The following is a 20996-nucleotide window of genomic DNA, read 5'->3' on the forward strand; positions in this document are numbered from 1 at the left end:
ACATTTAATTTTCTGGGTGGTATTCAGTAGTTTGGGAGACAACAATCCTAGACAATTTAGAATTATGTTGATTGTTCACATATTTTGTTTAGTATTTTGTTCACTAATTGTTCAGTATTTTGACTGAATGATCCTACTCTGTGAATCATTATCATGGCCTTATTTCAATGTATAAAATGTAGATGAATGAATTAATCCAGTTATTTCTTTCATAGAATCATGAAATTTCATGTTGCCAAAAGGAAGTTTAAAGAAACTTTGCGTCCCTATGATGTCAAAGACGTCATTGAACAATATTCAGCAGGCCACTTGGATATGTTGTGCAGAATTAAAAGTCTTCAGTCACGGTAACAGGAGAAAAAAATCCATTTACAGTGGAGCCCCTCCATATAGATTAGATTAAACACTGACTTGTGAAGTGTGTGTCTAAACATTTTTTTAGTCCTCCCTGACACTCATTTTTCATGAGCTTTTACAGGTTTGGGTCTTCTTCCCAAGTTCATTTGTGCTTTAAATTAAGAATTGGAAAAACAGAAACTCTTAACCATCTATTAATACTTGTGTGGAAGCACCACTAAACATCTCATTGTCCTGTTAGGTTTTACAGCTCTGATAAATGAGGAACTGATTCTAAGCAACTCCTTCACCATTCCCAACCAATAATGAGCACAGTCAAAGGCAAAACCACCAGCACCAACTATCCCTCCATGTTTAGCAAGAGTTTCACATGCAGTAGCAACAGGAAAAAATATTGGGTTGCATCCAAACCTTTGTACAAGTGGAAGAAGGTCATGCAAGATAACTTCTCTGGCGCTCCAGCCTCCTCCTCTCCACAGCAGTCCATGTACCCGCTGAAAAGACTTTCCTGAGGGTTGGGGGAGTTGGGGTTTGTGATTATTTAGCAAAGCACCAATGAAGCTACCACTTCAGTTACAGAGTGCAGAGTTTTGTTGTTGCAGCTATTTAAGTAGCATGCATGGAGATCATTGTAGAGTCTAAACTAAATAGGTTTATTAGTGAAATACATTTGGAATAGGAAAGACCTATCCTATCAATCAGCTACGTAATGAATAGGTAGGAAGAGAGAGATAGATGTTTTTATCTTCTCTCTAGGAGGAAAGGAAGAAGCCTGACTCACTACAGGAAGTACCTTAGGAGTCAAAGCAGGGATCATAGAGCAGAGGCAAGCAGGGACAGGTAAGAAGACCCTCACTAGCTACCTCTGCTCCCAGTGCCCCTAGTGGTCATTAGGATAGTTGGTGCAAAAAGTCAGTTCACTGGAACTCCATCTCCAACAGGGGGATCCTCCAAAAAGGGGTATAATAGGATTGCGAGGGCTGCAGGAGGAGTGGGAAATTGCTGGAAATTGGGCAAATTCTGGACTGTTTAGCAGCCAGGATTTTCTAGATCCAGACATCACAGCATATCCTGACTTATTTTAAACCAAAGCAGAAGTAGAACTCTTCCTCTCCTCATGTGCAGCTGGTGGAAGATTATGTGAGTTGAGCTGAGCAGTATTGCCTGGAACCAGGACTGGACCATGGTTCTGTCTGGCATCTGAACTGGGCCTTAAATATAGTAAGAGATCATTGAGATAGGGACATTCATATTATATGGCAAGGTCCAAATTTTAAATACATATGTAAAATTATATATTTAAACACATAATCCCAAGCACAATTGTTGTTATATTCTTCTAGTGAGGAAAAACAATAACCTGTAAAAGAAAGTTTTAATTGTTATACATGTAACATTGGCTGACATCCTGACACAGCACAGGTGCAATGGGAGAAGCACCAGTGCCTCTGAAAATTTCAACTAAATTAGCTCCACTGTTGCCTCAGCAGTAGGGGCAAATTTCAATGACCTCCCCTTCCTCAGGAAGTACTCTGCACTATCCAAACATATGCCCCTGAGGGTCACACAACCCTTAGGGACATATATTTCGGTGACACAGAGTGTTTTCATGGGAATGGGAAGTTGCTGAAATACACACACACATACGCACGCATGCACTGGTGCCATGTTAATAGGGAACTCTTCAGAAGCACTGGTGCTTGTTCCATTGCACCAGTGCTTTGTTAGTCAGGATGTCAGCCCTTGTTAGGAACTTCCAAAAATTTAGTAAGTGCTTTCCTTTCCTCATGTGCAACAGGTGGAGGAGTATGTGAGTTGAGCTCAGCTGAATATTGCCTGAAGTGGCTGCTATCCAGACTAATGCTGCACCATTGCCCTCAGAAGGCAGGGCAATTTTGTGCGATCTCCATTTCCCTATGAAGCTCACTATGCCTCCTTAAAATAGCTCTTGAGATCTGCATGACCCTCAGGAGCATATTTTTGGGAGGCACAGTAGGCTTCAGAGGGAAGGAAATATCATTGAAAGTTGCCCCTCTGCCCACACACAATGGTGCATTAGTTTGGATGTCAGCCAATGCTTCTTACTATTGTGAGTCTGAATGAATGTTTGTTGGTGAAAATCAGAAGAGCTTTCAGTGTAAAAATGAAAATGTCTTCATGTAGCATGGCTCAGACTTGTTTCCATTTGATAGCCCAATCTAGTTAGGATGTCCCATGCCCTGAGCTTCTACTAGACTGGGAAAGAACCGCACACTCAAACGTGTGCAGCATGTGCAGCTTCTATTGCTGGATCTCGACAGCATCAAGGGCTGCAAACATAATTTCTGTTACTAGCTGATATCCTGACACAAGCGTGCATAAAACATGCTGTGTTCCAGGCCAAAGCTGTAGCAATGCTTGCGAGGTGTGTGTAGATTTTAGCTGGTCTCTTCTTTCCCTTGAAGCACTCTTTAAGCCCCAAAAATATGTCTTTGGGGACTTCATGACCCTCATGGACATACTTTCAGGTGTTAAAGAGTGCTTCAGAGGGAAGGAGAGATCGGTGAAAAGTGCTCCACCTGCATGAGTGATGCTGCAGCTTTAGTCTGGAATGCAGTGCGCTGTTTGCACGCTGCCTTAATCAGGAGATCAGCTACTGGGTGGAAAGTCTGCTCAGCATTCAGTAGATGGTTGTTATTGCCAACATGGATAGCATGAACCATCTTTAGGTGGTGGCACATGGAAACCTTTGTCCAACAACAGGCTATCGTTTGAATGTGAAGGATGTAGACGAATCATTCCAGATATAGAATTTGAGTTTTCATTGCCTGAATTAGAAGTTTTTTCAGTGCAAAGTTCTAGAATGGAGTGCCTTAGCAAATGTCAAACAACTGTAGGTACAATTTCATTTTGTATTTCTTAGTTCTTAGATGCTAGGTCAACCATAGTCTTTTATGATTCAAAGTGATGGCCAGTTATCATTTCAGGAAGAAATGCTACAATTTGCTTAAGGATTATTATAAGCTGTTTTACCATTTTCTGTTTCAAAAACTTGTTTTCAATTGCTGTTATCTACCTGAGTTCTCATTCATTTTCAGCTATAAGAATAGTCTCTTTATCTTGCAGGGTTGACCAGATTCTTGGAAGAGGACAAATTACTTCCGACAAAAGAAGTCGAGAGAAAAATACGGTGGAGAATGAGACAGCGGATGATCTTAGCATGCTTGGGCGCGTAGTCAAGGTGGAAAAACAGGTAACTTGACTCTTAAAAGATTACAAGTTCATTTTACTGTATTTGTCAAGTATTTCAATAATTAATGATAGATATGTAATATTTAGAAGATTTTAAAAATTGTTTGGTCTTTAATTTTCTTTTATCTCCATAACATGGTAATTTTGGTGGGAAATTATTATAGAGAAGGATGGGGTGTCAGCAGCACCTTACCATGGCTGACATCAAGGCTAACATTTTACACACTGAAAAATGTTTCACATGTGCAATAGGGGAGAAGCCATTTTTACTTCCCACTGTGCCCCTGAAAATATGTCCCTCATATTTTTCCCCTTAGGGACATATTTTCAGAAGACACAAGTAGGCTGCAGAAGGAAGGGGAACTGGGCACAAATCATCTCTCCCCCATTGCACAAATGAAATGCAAGACTGGATGTCAACTACTGTTGTTATGCCACTGTCAGTGGAAGTTTCAGGGATACGACTGTAGTTGTAGAGCACCTGCTTTGCATGCACAGGTTCCCAGGTTCAGTCTCTGGCATCTGCAGCAGGTAAGGCTGAGAAAGACCTCGGTCTGAAACCCTGGAGAGTGGCTGCCAGTCATTGTACACAATACTGAGCTAGATGGATCAATGGTCTCAGCCTAAGACAGCTTCATATGTTCACTGTGCTAGTGCAGGTACTTACAGAGTTGGTTTAGAAGATTGATGCCCATACCCAACTGTTCCACAGAAATATGAGGAAGTCCCATAGGTTTCAGTAGAACTTCATTGGGGCTACTAAGGGTAGACTGCAGCTTCAAGGATACACTTTTAATTTATAAAACACTTATTTTTCAGCAAATATTTTAATGCAAATAATTACTCTTTGAAAATCCATATACAACAAATAGCTTTGTATGTTTTGTTACTATTATTAAGGATAAGTATCCTTTGTTTATAATAGTTATTCAGACTATATTTTTCCCCTTCTACCTCTCTAGGTCCAATCAATAGAGTCAAAATTAGACTCGCTGTTAGATATTTATCAACAGGTCCTGAAGAAAGGATCTGTATCTGCACTGACTTTGGCTTCATTTCAAATGCCACCTTTTGAATGTGATCAGACTTCTGACTATCAAAGTACTGCAGATAGCAAAGATTTGTCTAATTCTGCCCAGACTAGTGGATGTGTATCCAGATCAACCAGTGTCAACATGCCATGTGGCCTACAGCTTATACTGACACCAAATGAATTTAATCCTCAAGCTTACTATGCTTTTAGTCCAACTATGCATAGTCAAGCCACACAGGTGCCAAATGATGGACCTGCAAATCTATCAGCTAACAATGCACTAAACCAAATAAACCAGATACCTAAGTCAACAGCACCTACAACATTACAGATACCCCCCTTTTCATCAGTAAAGCATATTAATAGGCTGGAGCCTATGCATATTATTCCTATGAGCACACAGGAAAATACTTCTGATGTCACCGCTTGCCTTGTAGCTTCAAAGGATAATGGACAAGTTGTACAGTCCAGTGTGACAAAGGATCTTTCATGGAGAAAAGGCTTTGATACAGAAGGGGAACCCCTGGTCTCTGTGAAACCAATAGTGCAAATGGACTTAGGGAAATCGCTATCTGTACAAAACCTTTTACAGTCAACAGCAGAAGAACTGAATGTGCAGATTTCTGGAAGTGACACCAGTAGTTCAAGAGGAAGTCAAGAATTATACAGCAAATGGAGGGAATCAAAATTATTTATAACTGATGAAGATTTGGAAACAGAGAGAGAAACTGAGACTTTTGAAGCCATTTCCCACCCATTAGTGGAAACGACTCTCTCTACTGACTCTCTAAGGACTGGAATGTCAAGATCATCTCAAAGCATTTGCAAGCCAGGAGACAGTACAGATGCTCTCAGCCTGCCTCATGTCAAACTTAAATAGCATTTGTGAATTTTGTTCACATGCTAAGTAATCCTTTCAGTCATACATATCAGAGCATGGACAATTTTGAAAGCCCTTTTAATGAATTTTTTTAAAAATTAAATAAATCAGGAAGAAAGGCAGTTGTATGAGTCCATATCTTTTAGTTGCATGAAAATGCATGTTTAGGTGATGGATAAAATTCAGATTTATACCTACAGTACTCTGTTCTTTCATGTAGTACAGTAGGTATAAATTAGTAAATGAATGTTACAGATTTATAAAAGAACAAAAGATTTGAACATTTAGAAACTGTGCTGTTTCTACAGGACAGAAATAAAATTCTCAAGATATTAAAAGCACTTTCCTTCTGGTTTAATACTATATATGTCCTAAATCAGACAATAGTTACGTTTACAACAAAAATATTATCTACAGCTGCTAACAAAGGAAACACATAATATGAGATTACAAATGGCTGCTAGTTGCAAGCTACCATTAATCATCTATTTTAGAATATTGATTTCTGTATCCCTTTTGAGATATAGAACTGATAAAATACTTTGCACAGCACTTTTAGGTTTTCTTTGTGACAGAACCTTTTTTTTTTTTTTTTGCTAAAAATGTACAAAACTCCAAGTTATCAGGGATGACCTTCAATGTGAAATTTTCTCTATCTAAATTTTTCTGAACTAATTGATGGTCACCTTATGGATCTGAAGTATTTTGGAAAGGGAATTAACAGATATTTGGTTGTAGATATAACATATTCTCCCTTTATGATGTAGTCTGTCCTCAGAACTGAGTTTTGAGACTGAATGATAGCACAATCAGAAGTTGGGGAAAGAAGACAAAGTACTGGGTGAGATAAGAGTAGATCAAACAAGAACTGTAGAAATTAAAGAAAGAGGAGAAAAAATACTGTACAAGAAATGAGAATGAAGAAAACTGGAGGTACAAAAAAGAATTTTTTTAAGTATGTGTGCAAGAACAAGTGAGTAATGTTGGGGGGAAACAGAAAGAAAGTTTGTATAATTCTATCTTATAAGTCAGAGACTGTTTCTCCCCACCACATTTAAAATACTTCTAGGAAAATCCAATTTGTCTGGCTGTGCTAAAAATTAGTAGTCATATCCTCCAAGCATCTGTACTGGCAAGAGCCAAAGGTTCAGCTACTGCCTGCAGAACTTTTTTGAAAATACGAATCTAAAATCTGATCTCTCCTCTGAGTATATGTTGCAGAACAGTTTCTGCCCCCGGCCCCACCTTGCTCCAACTCTGTCTATATAAGCTTGTGATTCTTAGCCTACAGAAAATGGATTTCCCCCTCAACCTCTCCTCTTACTTTCTTGCTAAATATAATTTGGACTGACCTGAAGCAACAATACTAATAAATACTTACAATTCTATACTTGGTCTTTGCCACTGAAATATTTTATGAGCATAAGCACATTCCAATCCCACTTCCCATAATTAACCAATACTGCTACTTATATCCCCAGAAATTATATCCTGTATGCTCATGAGCAGGATGTCTTGGGCTCAAGCTTCTCAAGTGATTCCAGAGGCATTCCACAAATTAAAGGAGGCCACTCCTAGCTTACTTGGAACATGTGATGGTTTATGAGCCAGGCCTGCTGAGAACAATGTTATACAGAAAAATGTCACAATAGTCTTAACTATGGTTAAATGCTGCAGATCATTCTGCAAACAATTTAAACTGTTTACTCTGAATCAGTTGTAATTTCTGCCTCCATAATTCTTTTTATACAGAAGAATTTTCTGAATGTTACATCATAATCATATTATATGAAAGTACACACAAACTGTAAAGTGTTTACATGGTGTCATTCATATGAAACCTGCTGTTTTACAGCTGTTGCTTGGTCAAAACTTGAGGTAAATTCCAAGAGAAGGCATCATGAAGCACATGGCTGTCCTTCACTTTCCATGCAAGTTTCCACATTTTCCTTTTACAATTTGTGTGTGTTTTTGCTGAAAGTTGATTGCTGCAAGATCTTTTGTGAGGATTTTCCCTCTACCCCTCCCGCCACCCCCAGTATCACATTTGGGGCAGCAACTAGAGGCCCCTTCATCATATTTGCCCTCCCCCAGCTGATTCTGTCTACCCTTCCAATTGCCAGAATCAGAGGAAAAAGAGGGTGTTTTTTTATGGCAGGCCATTTTGCAGTGTGGTGGGACAATGGACTTTGTCCTGCAACCTCTTATTCCCTTGTCAACATAACCCTTTGACAAAACTATTTCCTGACCAGGAGATTTACTTATTTGGATGTCCCGCCAAAAGTTATAACATTTAAAATATTGCAGAATACCTACAATGTCCATCTCCTTTATTTATTGAATGTTTTATAGTGCCTTTTTGTGCTATATGTGAAATCTCCTAAACCTGCATTTAAGCCTAACAGAGGAGATAAAATGAGCAAGCATGGCACAAGGCAAGCAACACATGTAACAATAATGAGAAATGTTTCCCTTTAAAAAAAAAAAAGAGGTATCATTCTGTCAAATGTTTGTGGTAAGACCAGCATCCAAGTGGATCTCCAACTCAATTTCTACTGAAGCAGAGCAGTTGCTGCTGCAAGGCAGCTATAGTTGCTTGTCTTGGCTTAGATGACTCACCTATCAGAAACTGCTATTTTTGCCTTAATTAAAGGACATGCTTGAGTCCTCATAACGTTAATTATGCACATAATGATGTATGAGAAAGTGAATGGCTACTTTCAAAAATACAAACTAATCAGGAATATATCTTTTCAAAATTACTGCTGACAATTTGTATTTCCCCCCTTTGTATTGGCAAGTTTTTACAAATACTCTTCTAAAGGTATGTTTTTTTTCCTGCTGTTAAATTGATGGAATTTATATATTTAAAATTTTTGATCTGAATGTTGAAAAGTGGAATGGTATTCATATTTCCTCAGTGGGAACTTATAGATGTGTAATATAAAATGTGGGCCATATTTTATATTATTGAAATAATTAACAAAATCAAAAATTGCCAAGAATCTTTCCTGAAATATGTACTGAGCCCCTCATTATGCTGTCATCTGCATGAGTAGCTATTTTCATGCTTATTTTCATACTACTGAACTCAACATAACAAAAGTGCAGTATGAAGGACAAGGTCAATATGTCCATTGTTATTAATTGAGAGTTGTTTATGAGAGTGTGTATAGGAGCATATGAAAGCTGTAAAAAGTTGGGGAAAAGAATCTGATCCTTCAAATAGGTTTTGAAACTACAGTGTAAACAAAATTGATTTTTACCAGTATGTATGTTGTTTTTGATTGACGAAAGAACTGAAAAGAATAGTTTTGATTATGGTATCTTTAGAAAGATATATTTTCTTCCATCACATATGATATATTTTTATTTAAATATGGATAAAATGTTCTAACCTAGAATTCAGTATGGCAAAGGTCATACATTTTTACCCACACTATCCACATATCTTATATGTGTATATGAGAGAAGCATACTTAAATTGACTGTTTTATTAAATATGGTGATGGATACTTCTCCTGTTCTGTGACCAGGCAAATAAGTCTTGAACACTTTATAAACTGCAATGTCCAGTTTGGGCTTGCAGGCTTACTTAATCGAAATTCCGATTAACTTACCTCAATAAGAGTGTTGACCCAGTTAAGAGTATGCATGCTAGAGCTCATACTTTTGCTAGGCATCTGTTTAAATTGAAAATGGTAATATTCCAGTTATTTCCTGAGGAAACTCATGCTTAGCTAAATTAATCCATATATCACATTGACTCTTTAACAATGAATGCACAAAATACTAACGGAAAAAAGGGATAAAGAAAAGAAACATTTATAAAGCACAGAACAAAGTAGAATTTAGCAGAAAAAGAGAATTTAGCCGAAAAAGTAAAGGAATAAATGTTTACTCTGAAGTAAACCAAGTTGAATTCAATGGGACTTACTCACCTGTAAGGGCCAAACTACACATTACACACAAACATATAGAATAGTAACCCATGGGTCTGGTTTTTGTTAACCAAATGCCATTGTGGAAGAGGCTGATTAAGCAGAAAGGTAGGGGCACAAAGTGCTTAACTCTTTTCCTGCCTGCTGTTTCTTCAGCCCCAGTTACTGTATTTCTTCCTGAAGTGGATTTTCTTATTTTAAAAAGGAAGAAAAAAGTACTGCTGGTTTAGTGTTACATCAGTTTATGTGTAATGTGTCATTTCCCCTTACGTGTGCTTAGAATTGTAACCTTAGTTCCTGTCCTACATGTTTCAGTGACAAGTTCACACATAAATGTGTTTAAGATTAAGGACCTTAATGCATGAATACAAGAGACTAAATTTGTCCCTATGTGATTCTGTTGGCTTCGCTGGACATACTTGCAGACAAAGACAACAATTTGCCCTTTTGAGCCATTTTTTCTTCTACTTGAAGGAAATATTAATTTTAGTAGAGCTAAATATGGCAGATTTTAGATTTAAAAATTGGTCATATTTCTGTTTTACTTTCCTCACCACCAAATGTTTTGGCACAGTTCACATTGATTGCAACATGAAGATTCTATAACTATTTAAGTTATTTACTAGGTTTTTAAAATTCCCAGTCATTCAGGTAGATACAGGATACATTCATAGAAGAAATATCTTCTGTTCTTGGGAGTGTTGGCAGATACTTACTTTGGCCCAAATATAAGGGGAAGGTGCTGAAAGGTTGGTTTTATGACAGTAATGGAAAAACAGATGGGACATTTTCACTGATGCTAAAGTGGCGCAAGCCATTACATTACAATACAATGTTAATTGTAATTTCATGATAAAATGAATCCATATTGTTGTTAATAAAAATGGTTTAAAATAATGACTATGTATGCTTTTTGAAACTTGAAGAAGTGCTGGTGGAGTTTGTTGCATAGGTCCAGTTTACCTGTGAGTCATCTGTTTCTGGTTAATCCTGCTGCAAAGCTAAGATTTCAAGGATTTGGGACTTGCTTCCCACACTGATAGCCAGTACTGAGGCAAGCTCCTTGGCTCTAGAACTCTCTGCTCACACTACCAGATCTCAGAATCACAGAGTTGGAAGAGAGCTTGTAGTGGCCTAGTCCAGCTCCCTGCTCAATGCAGGAAACCCAGAGCTAGAGCATCTCCAATGGATGGCTGTCCAGCCTTTGCTTGAAGACCTCTGAGGGAGAGCCCACCAATCCAATCAATTTTATTACAGCCTTAAGCCAACCAAAAAAACAAAAACAAAAAGAAGAACATACAGAGGTGCAATAAACATCATAAAGAACATCAAAAATGTAAAAACAGGATTGCAAATAGAACTAAAAATACATTATAAAAAACCATGGCGGGATGTCTGTCTCATAGCCCCATAAATGAATTTAGCTACTATTTTAGTGACTTCATCATTGGTGTCAGCCAGGCAGTAGTTAAGATAGAAGGAGTCAGGCCTACCAGGGAACTGCTCAAAAATTGGAGAAAAAATAATTCTCTCCTCAAATCACGGTATAGGGGACAATATAGCAAGATGTGCATGACAGTTTCAAGGCTACCCTCTCCACACAGACACAGCCCTGAAGCAGAAGAATCTTTAGAAAACCTGCTAAGGAGTATAGCAGAAGGTAAAACATTCAACCTGGCCCTAGCAAAGGCCAACCCGAATTTAACAAAGTGAAGGGAAGATAGATATTTAGCAGACCCACTCCCACATTAGAGAGCCCACCCACTCCCACATCTGTCAGCTTGAGTGCCCACAACACCCTGAGGCAACGCCATTATGCCAACACACACTGCCATCAGGAAACACACCTCCTCTGCCACTTGTGTTTCCCAGCAAAACACCCACTAGCTGGCAAATACAGGTGGCACAATTCTTGATGCTGTGGCAGCACGGAGCAGCAGCAGGGTGAAGCAATATCCACAGGTGGTAGAAAGCAAAGTGGGATGCTCACATTCATTGTCCAGGGCAGAACTGCTACCTGACACCATCACCTCACCTTGCCTCATTGGTGAGTTACCCCTGCTCCAGGTAACTGATAATATTGTTGAACAATTCTTATTGCTGCCAAGTTTCTGCAAGAAATCTACCCTCCTGTAATTTAAGCCTATTAAATTCAGTTCTGCCTCTGGGCTAGCAGAGAACAATTCTTTGCCCTCTTCTATGAGACAATCCTACAGGTATTTGAAGAGTGGTATCGTGTCCTCTCTCTGTGTTCTCTCCAGGTTAAACATACACAGTTCCTTCAAGCTTGGACTTGTTTTCCCAACCTTAACTATCTTCATTGCTCTCCTCTGAAATCATTCCAGTTTATAAGCATCCTTTTAAAAGTGTTGTACTCAGAACTGGACACAGTACTCCAAATTAGGTCTGACTAGTGTTGAATAAAATGGAACAATGACTTATTTTTGCTTGGAAATGATAGTTATATTAACTTATTACTTGGATATGATAGTTGTAAAATGTAACATTAACCCTTTTTGCAGCTGTATCACACTGTTGATGCATGTTCAGCAGTTGCCTGCAATCTTGAGATCTTTTTCATGTGTACTACTGCCAAGCCAGTTTTGCCGCATCCTATACTTGTTCATTAGATATTTTTTGTCCAAGTGCAGAACTTTGCATTTGTCTCTGTTGAATTTCATTCCTGTCTTCTAAGGTATTTGCTATCCCTCCCAGTTTTGTATAATCTGCAAATCTGATAAGGATTCTCTCCACCCCTTTACTTAAATAACTGATAAAAATGTTGAAGAGTACTGGAGAGTACATCTCTCCAATCTGATAAAAAACCAGTGACCACTTTGAGCTGTTACAGTGCACTCCATCACAGTTTTCCAACCAGTTGTGAATCTCCTTTTATGTTCTCTGCCTAATGCAGGTTCTGTTCCCTCTCCTGTCATCACAACACTAGTGCTACCTAATTCCCTAAGAACCTGTAAAGCCAGCAAGCCCCAGACCTTTTCTGGCAACCTCCATGCACCCTGTCTCTTCATTAAGGATCATAACCATTTGCTAAAGTGGAGAATTCCATGCAGACTAGAGTTACACCCATGAGATGCACCCTCTCACATGTTAATACAGGTTCTGCCCATGTATTACATTTTATGAACATGTAGATAGACTTATGTAGCCTTTAGGAAGCACCAGGGGCGTAACGAGGCTGGAGTGGGCCCAGAGACAAAATTTTAAAATGGGCCCCTCACTGATACACACACACTCACTTCACATGTGACTTGCCTCTGGGGGGCCCCTCGAGGCGTGGGGGCCCCCAGGCAGCCGTCTCCCCTTGCCTAATGGTAGTTACGCCCCTGCGAAGCACTATGAAGAACTTTCTACATCAGAAATGAGCATGTATTGTGAATTTTTCCATGATTTCATGCAGCCATGTTTCAGCTAAATAATATTTTTATACAAAAATCTGCACACAGTACTCCTCAGTGTTTCTTGGATATTTTAAAAGCTATAATTTGTTAAATCCAATGCAACATCACATCACAGACTTATTATAGAAACTATTATTTTAATAAGGATGAGCTAGTTCTATGGATCTTCTCAGTTCATTTTTCATTATTGCTGCTGGTTGATTTTTTAAAAAATCAGGAACAAAATAATATTATGAATCAAAGCAGTCCATATTATGGCTTAGCAATAACAGTAAAGTCAACAGGATATTTGCAACATGAGTGCAGAATTTCAGCCTTAAAGGTTTTTCAAGCTCCACTAAAGTGGTTTTAAATATATATATATATCAATAATGTTTGCTTACCTCTGTATGTTAGATGTAGCTTTTGTTAAGCCTGATGAAGAACTCTATAATTTTAAGGGTTGCACTTGATGTGATGTGTGCATTGCTCTCTGTGCTTGAGGGCTTGTTAGAGAGAAAAAGACAAGCACAACGCAGCACAGTCTGCAGATCTGTGAACAAACGTACCATTTTTCAGGGACTAAAAATGGTCATGGCACCTGATACATTTATTTATCATATGTATTTCCTGCAGAGTCCCATGGGCTCAGAGCAGCTTACCGCAATTTTTTCTAAATGTTAAAAGTCCTGTCTGCAAGGGGCTCAAAATCTTGTGGGGGAGGGGAGTGGAGAACTTGTATTTTAAGAAATCTTGGTACACCTGAAGGAGTCTGTTGCTCCTTGCCATATCAGCACATATAGCCATGTGGTGCTCTCTGTCGCTGCAGGTATGTGAACATGCAGCCTAATCTGCACGGAGCGGAGCATATATGATCCATACCCGTAATAAGCAGGAGACAGACGCTTCTATTGGGGGGATGTGGGAGTGTACTGATCTGAGCATGTGGTGTAATGGTATTGGAACGAGCAGCGAGACCACCAGGTTCAAATCAAATCCCCGTTCAGCCACAAAGCTCATCGGACGGCCTTGGACCTATCGCCGTCTTCTAATTTATCCTACTTCCTAGCACTGTTGTGAGAATAAAAGGGGGCGGGGCAGAACCAAGTCTAAATTGGAAGTCTGGCCGGGTAAAAGATCTGAGACAGATAATGTGCTTTTCTTGCAGCACCTCCTGTTTGCCCAGCGCAATCCTAAACATGTTTCATCTACTTTGAGACCTACTTTGCTTAACGGGACATACTCCTAAGTAAATTAGTACAGGACTGCTGCTGCACTAGAGGCAACTTTTCTAGAAACCTAAGGGAGGGGCGTAGTTAGGGGAGAGGGGGCCTGTGTTCACCCCTCTCCCCCGCGGCCCTTTGGAGAGAAGATAATGAAGAAAATAAGGAGGGGTTGAGCTGGGGGCCGGGGTTCTTTGAACCCATCCGTTCAATTATAGCTACACCCCTGGGAAGAAAGTTCACTTGCACGGTGGTCACCGCCTGCACCAGTCATAAATACTGTTGTCAAAACTTGCTTGGAGATTTGCTGCAGAACTTTCGTCTCCCACTTTCTTTTGCCAACTAGGCCATCCTAAAATAAAGTGGCACACCTCCGGGCTTTGCACCCTAAAACATATTTACTCGCCATTTACTTCCCAGTAACGGTGCTGTTTCTCTTCTCCCCTGAGCCGGGGGCGGGAGTTTTGCTTTTCTCTCTCTCACACCGTCACAGGCTTGCCCTTTATTAACATTATATCATAATATACACGGACACTTATTTGTTGTATTTTGATTATCAGAAAATTGCTCAAAACTAATAGGGAGTTTCCTTCAAAAGGAATCCGTGATTTTGAGGTGTATTTTCTTAAAGGAAGCCACACGCTCTCTTCCAGGCGAGCAAGGGATTCATCAGGGTTTGGGCGGGTTTCAAGGCACCAACCAATCACCTCCTAGAAGTTAGAGACGCTGTAGCCAATCAAAGCGGCTGCCGGAATCGGGCGGTTTACACTGCCACGCGCTGAGAGAAAAGACAGTTGGTGCGCGTGAGGGTGGTGTTGGTCGTCCGTCCCTCCTCTCTGCGCGTTGACGCTTCTCGTCATGTCTGACTGGGAGGCGGACAGCGACGAGGACGGGCCCCATGGAGCCTCCACCAAGCCCCCTCCCACTTTACCTGCGTGGCGCCCGGCGGCGGCTCCTCCTCCTCCACGGGCCCGTGGGAACCCAGACGCGGGCGAAGACAGGGAGGAAAGCGGGGGCGGGAAGAACTGGGGTTCGCGGCCGGCGTCCGCCCGCGAGCCGTGGCAGTCGAGGCCCTTGGAGTATCGGGCCCGAGGCTCCTCGAGAGGAGAAGACAGAGAGCGCGCGCCGCTCTGCTTCCCTCTGGATAACGCTCTCGTCGGCACCCTCATAGGTTAGGCGCCGCTCCCTGCCCTCCAGCGCGCGCAAGGTTCTCTTTGGGGAGGGGAAGGGGAGCCCGCGTGGCCATGAGAGCGTGCTTGCCCGTCTGAAGAGGGATGCATTATAGGGTTCAGAAAGCGAAAGGAGTGGTGGAGGTAACACGGGCGAGGTGCCCAATATAGACAAAGGATTGGCCTTGGAGTGGTAGAGGGGGTAAATCTTCTTATGCAGGCCTGCTTATGAAGGTGACTTCAACAAAGTGTGAAACACTGCAAATTCACACTATTATTTATTATACTGCTTTTCTGCCTGTGCACTTAAGAAGGTTTATAGTATAAAATAATGGCCTATACGCTAATTGACAGCATACAGAAGGAATGGGGAGGGAAAACATATATGTGATATAATTGCTCCAAATAAAATGATTAAGGGTGCCAGGATGTGGCAGCTCCATAGGAATGTATGCATCTATAAACAAGATATACATATATAGATGTTCTATATGTGTATGTACTAATGTAGTATATTATATGTGTGTCCTGGAAAAAAAACGTAGTTGAGGGCTTTTGTTGAAACTAGTTGCTGTTCGAATGTGATCCTGGTCTGGCAATCATTCATGAGGCTCCATTTCCACCCATCCTGATGCCAGTACATTTTGAGATTGGAGGAAGAAGCCTTGTGTTCACTGTGTCGTTTGCTTGTTATGACTACAAAATATATAGACCGACTTTGGTCTGTAACTTGGAATAGTATTTTACTAATCAAATGTGTTTGCACTTGAACAGAGAAAGCCTGTTTAGTTAAACATGGAAGATCCATTGATAGTTTTGAGAGTCTCATTTGAGCAGCTATGGTATTTAGAGGAAATTCTATTCTGTTAGTTGTATGTATGTGAAACTAATCCAATGTTAACTTCCTGTTAAAAACAAGAGTACCATCCTTCTGTTCTGGCAGATTAAGAGTTCTAATAGACTCAAGAAAAATTCATCAGAACTATAACATATGATTGTGTCTATTGGATTCCATTTAAGTTCGTTGGTTTAGCTTGGCAGGACTTTACACATTGTGTTTTGCATACATGGTTGTATGTTAAAATTGAACATATTTTGCCCTGGTTACGTGAGCAAAGCAGTCTCTTCAGCCATTCTCACAGGAGGTGGTATCCATGTAGTATATGTCACATGTGGTCAGCAGTGTTCTCTCTAAGGCGTACGTATGTGTGTGCACTCGAGTTTTTTTAAAATGTCTACTCAGTTAATTTTAGATCCCACTCAGTAGTAGATCCTGCTCAGGTTGAATCACCACCTAATGGCACAAAGGAGAAATGTCTTGCCTAGCAAGCATGAGGTTGCTGGTTCGAATCCCAGCTGGTACCTATATCGGGCCGCAGCTAAAAGGCATCATCTCATACTGTGTGGGAGGAGGCAATGGTAAACCCCTCCTGTATTCTACCAAAGACAACCACAGGGCTCTGTAGTTGCTGAGAGTTGGCAGCACACTTTACCTTTACCAGGTTGAATCAGGAAGGCCCCACTCTGAATGCATGTGCACACGCAATGCCTTGATACTGCCACCCAGACCCAGAACAAAACTCATTCCGCACACAGATGAAAAAAATTGAGAGAACACTGGTGGTCACCATTACCTAGACTGCTAGTGTCATATTACTGGTTCACTGTGATTCCATGTAACATTACAAGGGGGTAAGAATATTCACCTAGTAAAAACTGGAATATCTGTGCATTGGTCTGTGTTGCTTCTTGGGGCCAAACTGTATGTTAATGCATCATTTATGTATGTATTTAAAGGATTTTTATCCCACCTTTCAAACCACTGAGGTCTCATTGCAAGATGAACTTAAAAACAATATGAAAATTAACACTTTTACATTTCATGCAATATGTCCGTTGTAGTTTAAAAAAACAGCATCAAATAAAACAAAGGGAGAACATCATAAAGACCAGCTAAATATTTATTTATTTGACACATTTCTGTACTGTCCCATATGAAAAACTCTGGGTGGATTGCAATCTAAAAATACGATAATTAAAACATTAACAAAATTAAAACAATTTAAAATATAGATTAAAACTTTAAAACTTAAAGCTTTAAAACTATAAATTAAAAGCCTGATTAAACAGGTATGTTTTCAGATTTTTCTTTAAAATATTCAGAAAAGGGTGGGGTTCTAATTTTGTTAGGAAATGTGTTCCAAAGTCCTGGGGCAACCCTAGAAAAGACCCAGTTTTGAGTCGCCACCAACCAAGTTGGTGGCAACTGCAACCAGCCGTCCCCTGATTATCTTAATAGGCGGCGGGGTTCATAAAGAAGAAGGTGTACTTTAAATACCTTGGACCCAAGCCATTCAGGACTTCATAGGTAATAACCAGCATTTTGTATTTTGCCTAGAAATATATTGGCAGCCGGTGTAGTTCTTTTAAAATGGGTATAATATGATCTCTTCAGGTAGCCCCAGAGACCAGCCTCGCTAGTCGCTACTGCATTCTGTACCAGCTGCAGTTTCTAACTATGTACAAAGGCAGCCCAATGTAGAGCACATTGCAATAGTCACGTAGTAGTTTGTTTTATTACAGTCATTGACCCAACAATACAGAACACAGTAAAGATAATATAAATATTATCTGTATTTGCATTACATTTTGTGGATAAAATTGCTCTTATCCATTCTGACTTGGATGCTAAGATTTTTGTGGTGCTGGAACTGGATGTTGCCGGTGCACCATCCGGTGGTGTTATGTTGGATGCTTTTCAGACTGTGTTGCCTGAGGAGGTGGACAGGTTGCTTGGAAGGCTGAGGCCTACCATGTGCGTGCTCGACCCTTGCTCTTCATGGTTGGTGAAAGCTAGGGAGGGACTGGGTCCATGGGTGGCATGGGTGGTGAATGCCTCTCTAAGGCAGGGGGTGATGCCACCTCAGCTGAAGGAGGCAGTCATCAGGCCTCTACTAAAAAAGCCCTCTTTGGACCCAGATGACCTGAATAATTTTCAAACAGTTTCTAACCTCCCCTTCTTGGGCAAGGTGTTGGAGAGCGTGGTGACATCTTAGCTCCAGGCTGCCCTGGATGAATCTGATTACTTAGATCCTTTCCAGTCTGGTTTCCAACCTGGATATGGAATGGAAACTGCCTTGGTTACCCTGGTGGATGAACTATGCTGAGAGATAGACAGAGGGAATGTGATTCTGTTGATCCTCCTGGGCCTCTTAGCTGCTTTCAATACTACTGGCCATGGTATCCTCCTTGGAGACTCTCTGGGTTGGGACTTGGGTGCACGATTATACAGTGGCTCTGCTCCTACCTTGAGGGTCATACTCAGAAGGTGGTGCTGGGGATGCCTGTTCCACCCCTTGGCCTATGGGGTGCCACAGGGATCTACTCTGTCCCCCATGCTGTTTAACATCTACATGAAACCTCTGAGAGCGGTCATCCATAGGTGTGGGCTGCAGTGCCATCAGTATGCTAATGACACCCAGCTCTACCTATCTTTTAAGTCAGCAGACACCAGGGAGGCAGGCAGTGGATGCTCTGGACCATGGCTTGGAGGCTGTTCTGGACTGGATGGGGGGAAACAAACCAACAATCTAGATAAGACGGAAGTGCTCTGGGTTGGTAAAACTGATTATTGGAGTAGTGAGGTAAATCTGGTCTTGGACAGGTTTAAACTCCCTCTGAAAGACAAAGTCTGCAGCTTGGGGGTGCTTCTGGACCCAACACTGTCCTTGGAGCACAGTTGGCAGTGGTGTACAGAAGTGCCTTTTACCAGCTATGGCTGGTGCACCAGCTGCGACTCTACTTGGATAAGTTGGACCTGACCTCAGTCACTCATGCTTTGGTAACGTCCAGATTGGACTACTGCAATGTACTGTACATGGGACTGCCCTTGATGATAATTCAGAAGCTTCAGCTGGTTCAGTATATTGCTGCTAGGGTGCTCATGGGTGGAAGTCACTTCATGAGTATCACACCCATCCTGCGGCAGCTTCATTGGTTACCAGTCTGCTTTTGGGGTAGATTCAGGGTGCTGGTCTTGACCTTTAAAGCCCTACACGGCATGAGGCCGGGGTACCTGTTGGACCCCATTTGCCCATATGAACCTGCCAGGGCCCTCTGCTCATCGTGTGCAGCATGCCCTCTGACTCAATGTGCAGCAGCTGTGGAAGAGGCCAATTCCATGCTAGGGATCATTAGGAAGGGGATTGAAAATAAAACTACTAATATTATAATGCCCTTATACAAAACTATGGCGTGGCCACTCCTGGAGTACTGCATACAATTCTGGTCACCACATCTAAAAAAGGACATTGTAGAACTGGAAAAAGGGCAGAAGAGGGCAACCAAGATGATCAGGGGCCTAGAGTACCTTCATTATGAGGCAAGGCTACAACACCTGGGGCTATTTAGTTTAGAAAAAGATGACTCTGGGGAGACATGATAGAAGTCTATAAAATCATGCATGGTGTGGAGAAAGTGGATAGAGAGAAATTCTTCTCCTTCTCACATAACACTAGAACTAGGGGTCATCCCATGATATTGATTGCCAGGAAATTTAGGACCAGTAAACAGAAGTACTTTTTCACACAACACATAATCAACTTGTGGAATTCTCTGCTACAAGATGTGACAGCCAACAACCTGGATGGCTTTTAGAGGAGTTTGGATAACTTCATGGAGGAGAGGTCTATCAACGGCTACTAGTTGGAGGGCTATAGGCCACCTCCAGCCTCAAAGGCAGGATGCCTCTGAGTACCAGTTGCAGGGGAGTAACAGCAGGAGAGAGGGCATGCTCTCAACTCCTGCCTGTAGGCTTCCAGTGGCATCTGGTGGTGGTCTGCTGTGTGAAACAGGATGTTGGACTAGATGGGCCTTGGGCCTGATCCAATAGGGCTGTTCTTATGTTCTTTTCATCTCGGGCCCTACTCATGGCCCCGCCACTAACAGAGATCTGGTTGGCAGGGCCTCTTTGGTTGTGGCCCCTCAGCTTTGGAATGCCCTCTCTGATGAGCTTCACTATGTTCCCTCCCTCAGTGTTTTTAAAAACACTTCTTTTTAAAGAGGCTATTAAATGTTTCACGTGTTGCTTATATTTCATAGGTTCTTTAGTCTGGTTTTTATCACTCTTGGTTTTTAGCTTTTTAAAGAATTTAATTTTAATTTTTAAAAGCTAATTCTGATTGTGGTGTTAGCTTGTTTTTTAACTTGTTTTATTTGGTTAATTTTATTAGTCTGGTTTTATATTGTAACTGTCTTATAAATGTTATGGGCCACCCCGATCAGTAATGTACTGGAGAGGTAGGGTATGAATATTTTAAATAAATTAATAATTAAAGATATAAATAGTGCAAAAAGACATAGTGTCAAGGTCTTCATAATAAATACCAATAACTCAAACCAGCTCAGACCTGATCTTGCATGCAGCCGCACAAAATTTGGCCACACACAATGTTATAGATACATAGCGATCAGCTAGTAAAAATGATGTATATCCATCTGTTCTAACAGAGATGTTTGATAAGAAGGGGAAATAAGAGAAATACAAAAATCTCTATAAAATAAGCTGTATAAAAGAATGTGAGTCAGTCTCAACACCCTGACCAGAGGGACAGATCCAGCTGATAATAGAAATTTTATGGTATCTGCCCTCCAGAACAGCAGATGGAAGTGCATTAAATCATGCAAAGAAGAAGGCTCTTCTTTGGGACAGTTTAGGGTAATTGGTAACTACCAAAAGTTTCTTATAGAGATTCGTGCCAGATCG

The 20996-nt window shown here is 40.8% G+C and overlaps 2 protein-coding genes and 1 long non-coding RNA gene across 17 annotated transcripts in view; 2 read left to right on the forward strand and 1 right to left on the reverse strand.

Annotated features, from left to right (window-relative positions):
• KCNQ5 (potassium voltage-gated channel subfamily Q member 5) overlaps window positions 1-10339 on the forward strand; it is a 576092-nt gene extending 565753 nt beyond the window's left edge. For 11 of the 12 annotated variants that reach the window (XM_053286867.1, XM_053286866.1, XM_053286872.1 and 8 more), the window contains 3 exons: window positions 216-347; window positions 3463-3589; window positions 4551-10339. In XM_053286867.1, the coding sequence (XP_053142842.1) occupies window positions 216-347; window positions 3463-3589; window positions 4551-5501 (1210 nt within the window). In that variant the 3' untranslated portion in view covers window positions 5502-10339. The remainder of the gene's footprint in view (window positions 1-215; window positions 348-3462; window positions 3590-4550) is intronic. The other variant, XM_053286878.1, reaches the window with a different exon arrangement.
• Window positions 5840-15131, reverse strand: LOC128340940 (uncharacterized). Of its 3 annotated transcripts, none has more exons than XR_008314097.1 (5): window positions 14995-15131; window positions 13245-13393; window positions 10406-10700; window positions 9122-9184; window positions 5840-7114 (listed from the first exon to the last, which is right to left on the reverse strand). It is a non-coding gene; the product is annotated as an uncharacterized LOC128340940 (long non-coding RNA). The 3 variants fall into 3 exon arrangements; XR_008314096.1 differs by having other exon boundaries at window positions 5840-7117; XR_008314098.1 differs by having other exon boundaries at window positions 5840-7117; window positions 14771-15070.
• The window catches only part of DDX43 (DEAD-box helicase 43), an 83368-nt gene continuing 77196 nt past the window's right edge, over window positions 14825-20996 (forward strand). Inside the window, exon 1 of one of the 2 annotated variants that reach the window (XM_053286879.1) lies at window positions 14825-15234. In XM_053286879.1, coding sequence (XP_053142854.1) covers window positions 14922-15234 — 313 coding nt within the window. In that variant the 5' untranslated portion in view covers window positions 14825-14921. Of the gene's footprint in view, window positions 15235-15385; window positions 15467-20996 lie in introns of those variants that run through there. The other variant, XM_053286880.1, reaches the window with a different exon arrangement.

This window comes from Hemicordylus capensis, chromosome 1 (assembly GCF_027244095.1).
Source record: "Hemicordylus capensis ecotype Gifberg chromosome 1, rHemCap1.1.pri, whole genome shotgun sequence".
NCBI lineage: Eukaryota > Metazoa > Chordata > Lepidosauria > Squamata > Cordylidae > Hemicordylus > Hemicordylus capensis.